Source organism: Cinclus cinclus, chromosome 9, assembly GCF_963662255.1.
Source record: "Cinclus cinclus chromosome 9, bCinCin1.1, whole genome shotgun sequence".
Classification (NCBI taxonomy): Eukaryota; Metazoa; Chordata; class Aves; order Passeriformes; family Cinclidae; genus Cinclus; species Cinclus cinclus.
Genome location: NC_085054.1, coordinates 6,009,601 through 6,025,387, shown reverse-complemented (window position 1 = coordinate 6,025,387; position 15,787 = coordinate 6,009,601). Strand labels below are relative to the sequence as shown.

At 39.0% G+C, this 15,787-nt stretch overlaps 1 protein-coding gene across 3 annotated transcripts in view; it reads right to left on the bottom strand.

Annotated features, from left to right (window-relative positions):
* The window catches only part of ZNF385B (zinc finger protein 385B), a 123,856-nt gene extending 111,338 nt beyond the window's left edge, over nt 1–12,518 (bottom strand). For 2 of the 3 annotated variants that reach the window (XM_062498285.1, XM_062498286.1), the window contains exon 1: nt 12,257–12,518. In XM_062498285.1, coding sequence (XP_062354269.1) covers nt 12,257–12,518 — 262 coding nt within the window. Of the gene's footprint in view, nt 1–12,217 lie in introns of all 3 variants that reach the window. The other variant, XM_062498287.1, reaches the window with a different exon arrangement.
* Nucleotides 12,519–15,787: the final 3,269 nt, after the last annotated feature.

The following is a 15,787-nucleotide window of genomic DNA, read 5'->3' as shown; positions in this document are numbered from 1 at the left end:
GTTTCAATTTCTACCATCACAGAATGCTTGAAGCAAGCAAAAGGCAAACTCGCACACCAGAGACCTGCTCTGTCTTTTCTAGCTCAGTAAAAATATAAACAGTGCCAATGTGACCAGCTAGCAAAAACTAACAAAAAAAAATCCAAAACTGCACACACCACAGTAACCTCAGAAGTCTCTTGACATGGGAACATCCTTTCATGCATCGGAACACAGGTGATCTGAACACAGATCTCCTACACCATCCCAGGCAACCTATACATTAACAAGCAGTATTGCCAAATGCATCGTAACGCAAATTCTTGCCCAGTCTGACACTTTCACAAGTTGCTTAAAGGGAAGATTTTGTCCACCGAGCTTTCGTACTCATATCCTTTCCCTCAAGTAGCTCCTGTAACACACTATATGAATTTTAAAACCTCAATCCTTAAGGAAGCTGTATTCCTCTATTCACAGAGTATTAAAAAGACTTCCTCATCCCATCCCAAGATCTGCACCGCTCAGTCAGAGACACAAACATTTCAGTATAGGTCTTGAACCTACCCAAGGCTAAGGAGTTTAGCTTTTCATCTGCTGTGACTGCTGATATCAATACAAAAGCACTCTCCCTACACCTCTGGAGATCAAAACACAGCCAGCTTTCCTCACTTCGAACTGAAAAATAACTTTAAAAAACATCCTTACAGGAACAAAAAAGCATAAGTGAAAGAGAGAAGTTATTTAGTTCATTTTCCCTTCAGAGTCATGTTATGAGCACTGCTCCAAATCCAACAGAACAGAAAGCATATATATATATATATAAAAAAAAAACAAAAAAAAAAAAAAAGAAAAGATTTCTTGGCTGAACATTCTGGGTAAGACCTCCAGACATCTCTGGCTCTTTAACCTACAGACAGGAAAAAACATGCACTTGAGTTTCACTAGTCAAGCTTCAACAGGGCTGTTACAGTGAGCTACAGTTCTCACTGCACCCAGCTCCTCTGGCAGGATTCATCAGTGACCTTCACTAAAAAAAAAAAAGCAAATTTCAAAATTTCCACTGATAGCTTAGCTAGACTCTGGATCCCAGAGTCAAGTGATTAACATGGAATTGCTCACAATATACCACTTCCCCAATAATTTCTTTTCCTTTTACCTTAGCGTCCTCTTCTTCAGAAACTCCCTGTAAAGTAATCTTGGCAGTAGAGAAGCTGCTACCCCCTGAACACTCTCCAAGTGCAAAAGATCACTATTCTTTAACACTGATGTCTTCCAAAGGAGAAGAAATTAAAATTACAGTGCCATGTGATAACACAATCCGATACAGAAATGGCTAGAGAATGGGTACAGAAGCAATAGAACTCCACAGCAGGAAGTGGTTTTGTCCAGCACAACAAACACACCAAATCTTGCCTCTCATTTCAACTACCAGTATGAAACGGCAGGAGGGGAAACATGCAGCAATAAGGACACTTGTAGGAAGATGTTAAGATCTTTAAGTGTAGAAGGACCTTGCAAAAACCATCTTGGAACAAAGAACCAATCAGATTAAAGTTTGGCAAGCTGATATTCATAATGATACAAAGAATTACCAAAAACTTAAAGGACAAAGAAAGGTGTTCTAGCTGAAGCACTTAGAGAAATAAAACAAATTTTATATGCCATGGTAGCAACATGATACACGTTTTCCAAATGCTCATCATATTTTTTGCCTGGTAGCCTTTAAACACATACTGAAGAATAGCAAGCAAATTTATTCACAGCTCCTAAAATGACAACAACAGATATTTAAGCTGCCAGTATGCATCTCTTGCATAACTTCAGAAGCATCCAAACGTGGTTCTGAAGGAGCTTTGTTGAAGTGGGACTGCAGTGCTTTCCAAGTGCCTGTGACAAAGGGCAGTTGCCTCCACAGCTTCCACTCCTTCTCCGTCATGAGGATGGAATAATAAAAAACAGGTGCACCAGCTTACATTTACTTCTTAACTAAACTTCTGGGAGCTATGATTTCCAGCTATTTTCTTATCCCAGGAAGGGGTAACAGTAGGTGGAACAGGATCTCTCCTCGGCACTTAACAGAAGAAACATTACCAGCTCTAGAGCCAGCCACATTTTGCACAAAAAAGAAAAAAAAGAAAAAGGCAACATCAAATTTTGCTCCTTGCAGATGGAACTGAGCAAAGAAGCAAATATTGTATCAATAAAAAAGGCTTATTTCAGGATCAGGTCAGAATTGTAAAGACTTAGATTAAAAGCACTGCAACTTTAAATTGCCTATATACAAGAGAGAACAATGTAGGCTAGAGAGAGTAACCCAAGTGAAGTGCACAATGTTAACCACCTTAAACACTCATCAAGCATAGCTCCTAGTGAGGGAAGGGTCACAAATCTGGCAGTTAGAAAATCAACAAAAATCTGCCAAGAACGAGACACAGGTTAAAAATAAGTGGGTTCATCAATTTCTGAATTATATGCTTTAAAAAAAAATTTACAAAGGCTTTAATAACAATTCATTTTTACTTCTATAGATTCCTGAAGAAAGGGAAAATCTTGCAACATATTCTAAAGCTGCTTACCTAAAAAATCATCCTTAATGTTTAGGGTGCTTCATATACATTTTTCAAGTGCATCTTAATCATTAAATAAGCACATAAGGAAAAGATGTGTTGAGAGACAGCAATTTTACATGCCATGGGGGAAAAAAAAGCATGTAAAAAAATGTAAGAAGTATAAAAAGGTAACAATTAATTTAATAATTTTATGTCATGAATGACAAATGTTTTCTGAAATACTACACCAAAATAATTCCAAAATTATATCAGCAATGTCAGGAGTTAGGTCATTCGGGAGAACTTTCTTTTATTTGCATCTCCCTAGGATCCCCACCACATACTGCATTTTTGTTGGGAGGTGTTGTTTTGGATTTGGTTTGTTTGTCTTTATCTCCAAAGAACACCTTAGCAGAAGCTATCAGCTTTGACAGAACACCAGAATTCTGGCACTGAACCATAAATTGACCATTACCATAAAAAGAACTGCTAAATGAGAAACTATGTGCTCAGTATAAAACTAATTTCATGCTTTCAAAAGCACACAGTGGCTTCTAGCAAGATAGTGGCCCTGGGACTTGCAAAGACAGATTGGCTAATACAAATGGTGTGTGCTCCTGATGCAGTCTGCTTAGCCAAGCTTTACATGTACTGGCAGTAAATGGAAATTCTCGAATCTTCTGTCAAACAAATACACACTTATCTATAACTTTGGAGCTGAAAGCTATAAAACAGCTGCCTCATAAATATATTTAGCAGGAAAAAGCATGAGCTGTCCTAGTTCCTCAGAAGGAAAAAAAAAAAAAAATAACACAAGCAGTCTTTACATAGTAAGCACAGACATTTCTATATCGAGCAAGAAAAAAAATAAATATTTGTCAATATATGTCCTTGTTTTATTAAAAAAACTATTATCAGCATACACTAATATAATCATAGGAGATCTCACCTCACCAACTCAATATTCACATAACAGCAGTGCTTAATAAGTAACTCAGCCGAACTAATTTTGTTTTTGCTCTGCTATAGGTGAAATTCTCAATAAAACCCCCTTTTTTTAAACACACAAGTACAAAGTCTGTTTAGTTTATGATAATACTTTCAAGCTTAAAGATTTACTACCAGAACTTCAAAGGCTACCTTTAGCACACTATCCATTCCCTTAAATAAAACTTGGTGCACTAAATCTCAAATTTAACTGGTTAGGGAGAAGTAATATATAATTTTACAATAATTTTATACTCTTCTCAAAGAAAGCTGTCAGTGCAAATGAATTACTGGAAGCTGTCCTGGGCATGACAGATCATAACTTTTAATATTAACAATGACAGACACATCTAATATGTCAAATCCAGTGCACAATTTATTTCATTCTTTACTTTTCTAGTTTATCTGGAGAATCCGACAGCTCTTGTGTTTCACACATCATTGTAACTATACTTTGAGATTTAACAAGCCAAAAAGCAAGCTCTGGTAAGAGATGTTTCTTCACACTGCTAATAAGATTCTTTCTACAACAATAACACAGCATCACTGACATTCAAAAAACGTTTAAAATGCATAGGAAATCACCTACTGGAAAGATGCCCTCTGCAAACAGCAGGCAAGGAAAGGGAGCTTGCCACATATTTAGTTACTTTTAATATTGAAATGAGAAGGAAAAGGTACATTATATGCCTTGCCATTTTTATTGTCCTTTCCCCTGGAATAACTAAAAGAGAAATGCACTGCACGTAGAAATAATGCCAAACATGTAAGCATCTACTCTTAATGTCACAGCACAAAGCAATTCAGTAAAGTTTAATAATAAAAAACAGACTCACCTCTACTGGGAAGCCCACTCCACATTATGGCAATACTATTTAAGCAGGTAAAACAGCAACCAAGTTACATAAACAAAACTTCCAGTATGTGACCAATATGATCTACGGTGCTACAGAGTGTTGGCTCCAGCCCTGATCATCTGTGTGGCAGTTCAGTGCTATAGCAGAGCAGCCTCAAACCTTCCCAGATGCTGGCTTATTGCACTGCTCATTGAAAATCCTTCACACGCTGGCAACATTTTAGGGAAGGACAAGCACACTCTGAGTCATTTGTAAAGAAAGCAAAGCAATTTCAGTTCTGTATCTTCATGCGTACCGAAACACAGAGCACTGTCAAAGTAGAAGTCTGCCTGAATTTATGCTGAGAATCAGGCAACCCAAGCCCTCATTATCAATGCATGGAATCAGCTACAGAGATCAAATTCAAGCAAACCATAAAAAAAAAAAAAAGGAAATTATTATGAAAGGCTCTACAGCTTCAGCTCCAAACCACACAGAACGAGGAATCATCTATCTAGACTGTGTAAATGTTAAAAATAGCTCTGTCTTTTCTACAATGAACACGAGACAGAGGAGAATCAGCAGCCTCTATTGTGATGTGGTTCATTATTTGGGGGGGAGGGGGGAAAGAGGAATACAGCAATAAAAATTAATGATTCCTTACAGATTTTCTAAATAAGATTAATTCAAAATCATGCAAATGAAATAAGTATTTTTTAACCATGTAACAGACAAAGTCTATTACACATTAAAAAACAGGATGTCTATTAAAAAGATTAATATTTGGGTGAAAACATTTAGAATACTGACCCAACAAAGACCTGTAAATTTAGCAGATTAACGATTTGTACCAAAATAAAATTACCACTAAAAGCAGGACATTACATGACCAATGCCTTCATTCTTCCCAAACAACAGCAATTTTAAGTTACTTACTATGAAAAATCTCCATGGCTTATTAAATTCATACTGTTACTACTCCCACATGGATTTCTTGCAATCTACTTCTTTTTATCTTTTCGAGTTCTTCATAGGTTTTCTTTCCCCAGAAAGGTAAGAGAGCATGTGTTGCTGAGTATACTCACACCCAGAGATACACAGCATAAGACAGATGTAATCATAACCAGGCTTCCAAGAAATGGAAAGACACAGGAGTTTTTTATTATATTTCGATAACTGTACAGTTACCCAAAGATACTGCTGGGTCATGAGACAACAAGAGAAATTTTGACAGGATCTGATCCCAGATGAGAAAAACTATTAACAGAGAAGACACCAGTTTTCCTTTTACAAGGTAAAAATAATAAACAAACCTGGCTTCATTATTTTGTTTCTTCCAATAGTTTTAATACTGAAATCTTGGCTAGAAATGCATATGGATAAAAATGTCTGAATTTATACATCCGTTTTCATCTCAGCTGTCTACACCTCTAAACAGTGGATCACATCCTTCAGTAAGGCAGTGAAGAAATCCTTGCAGCAACATCAACTCAACTGATTCAAGAGGCTCCAGGCTTTGCCCAAAGAGGTTAAATGACGAGGGACACACTGAAGCAGAAGTTGTGTCACCACCACTCCTGCAGCCATTCTCAGCTCGAAACCATGGCTGGGGGAGCAGCTGTATTTTTGGTCCTGGACTCCAGAACTTCTGATTTTCTGATGTCTTAAGTGCTGCTTTCCTTACCACAGCGTAACTGCCTTTGAAGAGAGGTTAAGCTGTCCAGGAGGGCATTTCACTATGAGAACATATTTCTGCAAAGTAGTGGCAAAGGGTCCCAAATGTACCGTCCATTTTTATTTTGGAATCCTTCCACATTCCACCCAAAGGACTACCCCCTATAAACCATTTTTTTCCCCATAATAGGTACATACTTTGTTGGTTTGCTTAATGTCATTCATGTGTTCCCACCTCCAAGAGAATGAAATTGGAGTCTAGAAACTAATAATTGGTCTGATAATATTTACCAACTTCAAAGAGTTATGGTTTTCAACTTGCCATTAGGCAATCAGGGAATTTTGAACGTTTTGTTTTGATGCAACTTATCAATTACTTTAAAACTACTAACCTCAATAAAATAATGATTTCCCCATGTTCTTCCTGAAGACTACCAGTGAGTGTGCATATCATCTACTTAATATTTCTTATTAATTTTGCCAGTACTTTCACAGTGCAGCTACTCAAAGAACAGAATATGAGGGATACAGTGTGCAATCAATGGTAAATAAGAAACCAACTTCAATGTTAGTTCTGGACCTTGATATTAACTCTCATCATCAGCATTGTGTGAGGAGTACCAAGTGCTCAAAAGGAATACAATAAATCTGCCTAATTTCAGAGCAGCTAATCATAATCCTGATGAGTTGATTCAAATTCAGCATGTTCTATGTTTCTAGTCTGTTTCTTTCTGTGAAAGAAAAAGAACAATTGCTTATAATAAACACATTTCATACTGGAAGAACAATGTTATGTACCATTACCTGTCTCTTCAGTAAATGGTGGAAGAGACTCAAGCTATGCAAAGAATGTGGTGCCATCTACTAAATGCAATCCTGTTCAAGAGACTGCTGAATAAGAAAAAAGTCAATGCACCCTGTAGCAAGAAGTAAATACTAAGAGTTTCTCAATGGCTCACTAACCTGTGTTCCATTGGGCATAACTCCTATTGTTACTATTTCAATCATACCTGACACGGTTTTGCTTTTTAGCAAGAGTCTAATATTTTACAAAAGGAAAAATGGATTTTACCTAGAGTAGGACAGCAAATCATGGAGCAACCTCCCTCTCGTGGGGGGACAGATAGGGGAAACCCCAAGGAGTTGTTCCACTTTGTGCCCCCACAGAAGCAGCTTCCTTGAAACTGCTTTCTTAAAGGTCAGGCTGTAGGCAGCAGAACAAGTGCTGAACTTCTACTAGTCTAAAAAAGGTGTTGGCCCAACATAAAAAAATAGAGTAAACTCACAGTGCTGTCTACAGACTCATGCATTAATTCTATAGCTATGCATGCCCACATTTAAAAGGACCCAGTTCACAAACTTTTTCAGGATATTTTTGGTTGCTGCTTTGCATTCCTCTGAGTGCTTGCTAGAATAATTCAAAGATCTGCAATAAAAATTGGATTATCCTTGTCTTTTTTTAGATTAATGAAAGACAAATATTGAGAAGGAATTGAGGACCTAGATCAAGAGGCTTAAAGTAAGAAAAAATTCTGTTATCCATTATGTTGGCACAAAGCAGTCCTAGACGGCCCAGGTAAGGATTAACACCTACTTACAAAAACCTGTGTTTAAGTTTAGATTCTTCTGAAAAAAAACACAAGGAAAAACTCCACAGAAATGAGAGCACTGCAGATTCTGTTGTAACCAACCATCATTTAATCCTGCACTGATCTGGTCATCTGGCAAGCTAATTTCGTTCACAGTTTCATTAAGAAAAAATAAGTCTTGTTCTCGTGCACGAGACTAAAATTGGGAATGTAGATTTAAGACTGTCTGGAGTATTTTCAGTATAATCTCTCAATGTCTATCAGTAGTCTGTTTAATTTTTTTGGCTGAAGATACTATTCACACTATCTCTCTATTTTTTTTTGAAAAATAATATGCAAGTTAGCTATACAGTCCATGGATCCTATCAAGAAAAACCTGAGTTCTTTAACTGTAAGCCCTCCTGCCCCCATTAACTTGATAGGTTGCCTACACTTACAGATTTATATGGCAATGCACAGACAGACAAGAAGATCTAATCTCTGGAAGAAGCCCTGCCTTGTCCATACTCGCTTGTTCTTCTCCCAAGTTCAAAACTGCTGTTTTACCTTCTCCCTTCCCCACTACCAGGCACCTGATTAAAGTCACAAACGCAACACAAGTCTACTAATTTATGTATTTATTTTGCTGTATTAATAAATCCCTGGGTGTCATTGCTGTGAACCAGATCACAGAACTGTGTGTTCATAATACCTCAGGAAATCAACTTGTGACTATTTCCTCGGTACTGTAGTGATAACAAGGTAACTTGTAGCACTGCTCCTTACAAAGAGTCATGCTATAGCGTCCTGCAGCACTTCCAAAACTGTCCAGCAAGGTCAGAGATTTCAGGAACAACAAGGCAGAGGTGCTACCAGAAGGCAGTACATCCTGCCATCCCCATCACACCTCCAGCCAGACCTGCAAAAGATCACACGGGCATTCATGAGTGCCACCAGGGCCCTACAGCACATCTGCTCCTCAGAGCAGCCCACGACCCAGGGAAAAGGCATTCTCCATAACCCGCTTTTAAATCTGGACGCTTCTCGTGACAACAATGAAACTTCCCTACACGCTTCTACAGATCCGTAAAATCTGCATTTCGACAGGCATTTCTAAAACTACGCCAACTGTTCCCGTATTGTCGCGGGGGCAAAGGAGAGGGAACCAGGGGGCTCACCGGGAGGCACCACCCCACGGAGTAAGCAGCGGGAATTCGCGGAACAAGACCGGCGTCAGCCGCGAGCAAGGAGTGGGAGGAACACAAGCGGGAGGAGGATTCAGGGAACACGGCCGCCGGTATCGGGGAGCGGCCCGCAGCTCTCCCCCGAGGCCGGGGCGCCCAACGCGCGGCTCCGGCCCGGCCCGGCCCGGCCCGGCCTGCAGCGCCACCGCGTGGGGGCCGCGCGCCCGGCCCGCGCCGCCCTCAGCGCCGCCGCCGTGGACTCGCGGTTAGCTCGGCGTGTCGCCGCCGGGGCAGGGACAGCGAGCCCGCCTTAATCAGCGGCGAGCCAAGCTCCTGCCCCGCGCTCACGGCTCGTCCCGTGAGCTGCGGGTGCTCGGCCCGTGCTATCCAGCGGGGGGGACAGGTGGATTTCAGGTACCCAGAACAGCCGGCTGTGCTCCGTGCTGCCGCAAGGCCCGCTCACCGAAAGGCTTTTTAAACTGCTCGCTCCAAAACACATCTCCCCAAGGCTGCAGGAAACCACCCTTTCTTTTCCTTTTTCTTCGTAGGGAAAGCTGCAAACGGTTTCACGTATAAGCTGCGAAGGCGAACAGACACGTCCTTCCTTCGGTGAGACTCCCCTTCTGCCGTTCTGACGGCATTGTGTCCGTCCAGGCCAGGTGTGTGTGCCTGGCACAGGGGTCGGGACGGCTCTGAGCTACAGCCGGAGCTGCGCTGACACACAGGGCTGGTGACAAACGAGCACTAGCATCAGCGACAGTGAGGGCTCTGACGCCACGGGCAATGTATTTTCCAAGTAGAATACTCTTTCCCCCCCCCCCCCAGTTTTCAACACCAATGTAAATAAAGGGAAGGGTTCAATGAGCGGATCAATTCACCAAAGTTGCCTAATGTAACCCGTTAATTTCTTGATTGTGGCGATACAAAGAAAAGCAGCTCTTAAATCTTTATTTTATATGAAATCTTACTTGCTGTGAAGTAATTTAAATTTCAGGTAGAGGTACAATAGCAAAAGAGCTTGTATATATCAATGACTGGCGAGGCAAGATACACTAGAAGTAAATTTTTTAGAAAAATATGTAGCTAAATATATTTTAAATCCTATGTCAGTTGAACTCTTACTCAAAATACAAATAAGTAACTCTAAACTCATCTCTAAAATTATACTTTAAATATATAAAAGCCACTCATCTACACAGTTAAAGGTATTCTTGCCAGGGCATGGAATCCCAGGTGTCAAATCTTAATAAACACTCCAGTAGTAGTACAACAAGGGCCATCACCAGCAAGTTAAGAGCAACAAATTGAGCTTATAGTTGTAAAACATAGTGGAAGTCAAAAATTAAAAGGACATTTTCTAACAACTGAGGGCCCTCTGTCACAGAGAGGACCACAAAACAATGAATGTGAAAATACGTCTCATCTCCATTTATAACAAAGTCCACCAAGTATCAGGGAGAACTGGAGTCAGTGATCCATCAGTTCTGTCACACAGAATCAAGACAGTTCTGGCAGGTCTGTAATCCTGATTTCTGGAGTGTCAAGGAGATTTTACAGTCACATATATTTTACAGTCACCTCATTTTCCAGTGGGAATATTACTGATTTCACATTTATCTTTTAAACACAGACAAAAACTCCACCCTGACGCTGGCAGGAACTTTTGCAGGAAGTTTCCTAAGGTGTGCTGAACTGTTCACTAGGTGCTTTGTTAGAAGGGTGCAGCTATAACAGTGAAATATGGAGAGGGGCTGTTTGCTTCCTTTTCATGTGGAATAAAATCTATTCACTGGTGAGGTGAGATTAATATAATTGCTCTCTTACCATCTGCACAATTAGTTCTGTTTACAGTGTTAGCTGAAGAAATGGGAAAGAAAGACTTCCATTACAAGAGGTAATAACACTCCAGAGGACATGGATTAAAACTGAGCCTAGATAATGTCAATTTATGAGAAAATTAATTTCTAGTTATTTTTGGAAAATGTTCTTTGAGAACTACATCTCAATAAATCTTGTTCTCCCACTGCTTCTCAAACAGTATATTAAATTGTTTATGTAATCACTGTAATAATAAATTGTCTATTGTAAGGCATTTGTTTCTTTTCAATGCTATGAACACAATATCCCTCAGCTATGAAAAAAGAATGCTTATTTCAACATGCACTGGAAAGACCAGCATAACTAGTACACAACTAGGATGTAGCCTAATACAGAGACCGGTGAACAAAGTACAAAGAAATGTGAATTTTAACTCCCAAGCTATACAGTAACCCCAAAAGCATGTGCTCCAGCAAACATAATTTTATTCTGAGCATCAGAACATTCTTTGAGTAATGGTGCCAGAGCATCAACTGTGATCCCCAGGAATGACAGCAAAAGCACCAGATGAAGGGGTTCAGATAACAAAAAGCAACAAAAATAGAAAATGCTTTAATGTTTGCATTGTAGAGCCACACACAGAGGAATCTTAAACCAATCATAATGTCTCACAGATATTCAGTTATTTTAAGAATGCACACAATTAAGTAATCTAGATGTTATTTAATAGAATTTAATCTTTTGAATCACAGGCCTTACACAAGTGATACTCTCACACTACTTAGTACTAAATCAAACAAAACAGCATGACAGATTTCAAAACAAGTAAAAATCAGCAAGAAACAAAATCATAAAAAAAGAAAAAGCTAAACCCTTCCATGCAGCTTGACTGTTTCTATACAAAACAAAATAAAAGAAACCAAAGCCAGTGTCTTACTGTAGCAAATAAAAAAAAAAAACATTAAGACAACTTCTTGTATGAAGATTCAAGATATGTAAGATTTTTCTCAAGTAGCTGTGAAGTGAACCTAACACTGAAATAAAAAGAAACAAATTCCCCCCCAAAACCAGAAAAGCATGTTATGTGCTTTGTATCTTTACATTATGCATGCTAAATGCATTTTGCCCAGGAGTTTTGTTTTGTTTAGCAAGTGAAAAGTCTTATTTTGAAGTGCTTCCTACTTAGAGGTCTCTTCCAACCTAAACCAATTCTATGAATGAGAGCAGTTAAAACCCAGAGGGATGAAAGCAGAAAGAATAAAAGGGCCAGGCCTGTACATTCCTACTCTCCTCCTCCATCATTCTACTACTAGATTTCATTTAAAAGTTTCTCCTGTACACACCTAGCATCCCTCCAGAACTTTCTTTTGGGAACAAAAGCAGATGACAAAATGTGTAAGCATTTGGATCCACAAGAGTTACTTTTAAATAGATCGTATCGCAAGGTCCAACACATACTGGAATATTGCAATAAATACACCAGTAATTCTGAACATGGCAAAATATTAACTACTAGTATTAATCTGTATTAAGTTTAATGGTTATGTTGGGTGGAAAAAGTAGAGCTTAAAAGATTCCTCAGAATTCTTGACCAAAATGCAACATCTCAAACTGTTACGTACCTGTGCTTGTACTTGCAAACAAAGTGCCAGGAGCTGTACTTGTAGGGAGTTTTCCATTATTCAGCTGCTTCATTCTTTTCAAGTGAGATTTCCCATTGTAATGAACTTGAGCTTGGGCTGCAGAGTTCAGCTGTATATTGCACACTTCACAGAAGGAAAAAAGTATCTTCTTTTTTTCTTTGCTTAATTGATAATCCTGTTTGTCATTCCTCAGTCCTTTTTCTTCAAAGGCCCGTAGAACAGCTGGCTGATTCATGATCCCATCTTCAATGATGTGGTCAGGACTTAATGGACGCTTCATACCTACAAAGAAAAGAGACAAAATTGTTACTAGATAGCAATGAATCCTTACTATTAAAACTCTTGTTTTTTAAAAATGCTATAATGCATGATCCAACAACCAGTTCTAACAAATAAGGTTCCAAACTGCAGAGGCATTGCGTAATATAGAAATAAATACATTTGTGACACACCACAGAGTTCAGAAATAATAAGCTGGCAATATATCACAATCTCTGCCCAGCAACTTGCAACAACTCATTATTCTGTTCTGCAAGCTCTCTATTTTAAAGCAGATTTATTATTGCATCTATAGCAGAGGTTAAGATTATTTTCAAATACATTTCCTCTGCCTTACTAAACTTTGCTTTTTACTTTCCAATGACGATAGCAGTTCCCACTGCTTCAAGTACAATTGTTCAACAAAAAGGATGCCAACAAGAAATGTTATGGAAACACTGGAAGACAACAGACTGTTCAAATGAGACTGATGAAGCCTTTCCATTTTTACATACATCCAAATCTTCAGCTTCATACAAAGGTTGTATGCTGTCTATATTAGTCCATCAATACATTCACGACTCAAACTATTGTACAGAGGAAGGGCAGCTAAACGTTAGTCTTGTGCAAACTACACAAAATCATGCTAAATGACAGCCCCTAAACAGCAAGCCAAGAGCCTGAAATATTAACTTCCCCTAGTGAATAAAAACCTCATCATCAAGCTGCAGTTTTATACATATGGGAAAGTCTGCCTTTTATGTAAAGTATGGTGCTAAACCAGCAGAGGAGAAATGTGGGGGGGGGGGGGGGGGGGGGGTAGAGGGGAGAGAGGGGGGTCTAGGGCAAACTCATAAAGAAAATAATTCTGTTTTCTTAGCTACACAACTTGATGTTTATTCTTTACCCCCACCACCCAAATACTCTGGATGGCCAAAGGCTGGCTCACAGAGCTGTGCACAAAAGCAGCTCTTTCCAGACAAGTCTTCACCTATGTTCAGGTTTCAAAAGCAAAAATCTTCAAACACAAGGTCCCTTTTCCAGCCTGGGAACCAGACCAGCACAGAACTTTGTGTATACCTACCACTCTGTTAGGCAAGAACACTGAGAGACAAACACTGAAACCAAACGTGGCAGCAGTCCTCCCCAGAAGAGTGCAGCATTCACAAGTAACATTAGAGTACTCCTCTCATAATCCAGTTAAGTTTATTACCAAGAGAAAGTCTGTTCTGTTCTCTGGCACGAGGGTGTACGCAGAAAAAGCTTCAGAAATAGTCAGTCACTTACATGGAAGGATGGAGTATTTCATCACATTCCTAACTCTAACCCATGCTTCACATTTTAGTATTTGTACAGATTCCTTCTCAAGTATAATTCACTGATCAAGTATTCTAAATGGGCTTCATGTCTTTGCTTCCTATAGGTGACAGTTCTGCCATCAAACAATATTAACAACAATACACTGAGGTATAAATCACATCAAATAAAAATAAAACTAATTATTAAAAACAATCTTAATGTACAGGTACCTAATTAATTTATAAACAAAATACTGGTGAGCCTGAAAGCCTAGGCTGGAGACTGTCACACTAAATCATTTAAGTGTAAGCATCATGTTTCAAGGCCAGCAACCAAGATCCTCGACTCAGCTGAGCTAAGATAACCTTTTCATCTGAAAATTTAATCTTCTTAGAGCATCAGTGTTTGTTATTTTTCAGTGTACTTTAAACCATATAATATCCTGCCCTAGTCCCTTTGTTTTCTGTAATTTTTTTCAACATTACTGATATAGCCTTTGTTCTCTGAAGTAAGAGGTTCTGAAACAAAAATTCTTTTACAAGTTGTACCTACAAACCAGCATAGAATAATAAAATATGTTACAGTTTAAAAAGCCTTGCCTGTCAGAAATCTGATACATTTGGTTGCAGACAGGAAATAATCCAAAATATAATTCAGCACTTATTTCAATCATCTGTAAGATCTTAGTGAAGGTCAGTTGGTTTGGATACCTATAAAATTGGCAGAGGCAAACATCTGCATTAGGAAGCTTCCTCAGCACAGAGCAGAAGGAAGACTGATGGAGCTGCCTGTAAGAGCACCAAAGCCTTCCAGAGGAGGGTTATTTTGGAAAGAACCAGGCTGGTACTGCATTAGCACATTAGCACTGCAGCACAAGATACATGCACTCCTGGACTGCATGTTTCTGCTTACTTTCCTCCAAAGGAAAAAAAAAACCTTGGTGAAGTCTGAGACTGCTCAGTTGTGGGCCAAAGCAGGGTACATGGGAAAAATCAGAACATTTGCCTCAAAAGTGCAGCCCTGACATCACAAAAGTGTTTATAAATACCAGCACACCCAGAAAGAACAATTGAGCACAGCAAAGAGTTACACTGCACCCTTAGGCATCCCAGCTGCCAGTCTAGAAAGAAAATTAACCTTCAAACAAATAAAAAGAAATCACTGCCAAAGTACACTCTGTTTTAACAAAAACATAACTCATAAGTTCAGTTTTACTATAAAGTTTTGCATACTCAGGACAAACGACTCCTTGAAGCAATCTCTGGCTACTAATTTAAGAATTAAAAAACAAAGCTGAAATTTTAAAGCAACTTTCATTGCCTTAAGCTCTGCATCTAAATTTAAAGGTGGCCTGATTATAAGCAGCAATGACCTCCCAACAACTGATGGGAGCAGAGGATGCAAATCACATCTGAGAAAATGCCTACACTGAGCATAGGAGGGCTTGCAGCAGCATTCTCTGACCAGTCCAACCCTGGAGAGATCCTGTGTGTGCAGCCAAAGACAGGACCATGCCAACCCTCAGAAGTCTGCCTGTTCCTTGCAGAAATCCCAGCCCTCATCCTCCTGGGATTTGGAGATCTGAACATTTGGTAAAGCAAATCACTCCTGTTTGAAAAGCTTTGTTTAGTCTCTTCTAGAGTTTTTAAAAAGAAAATGTTGGTGGTAAACATACACTGACATGGCTATTTTTCACACAGTAATACAGATTTTACCATAAATGAGCACATTTTGTGGAACATGTATTTGTTCAAAAATTAAAAAGGTTATTGTATGCAAGGAAAATTTCCATTGTTTTCAAAATTTCATCTCCTTCCTTTCTTCTTTAAAGTTCAGTTTGGAAAAAGCTACCTTTGAAGTGTCCTGGTTCTAGAACATTCAGCAAAAGTACAATTCTGCATTGAGTCAGTGTTAAGAATCTCGCCATGAATTAGATTTATCTTGCACAAGTTAACCTTTCTTTAGAAGGCTATCTGAATGCTTTAAACTTTC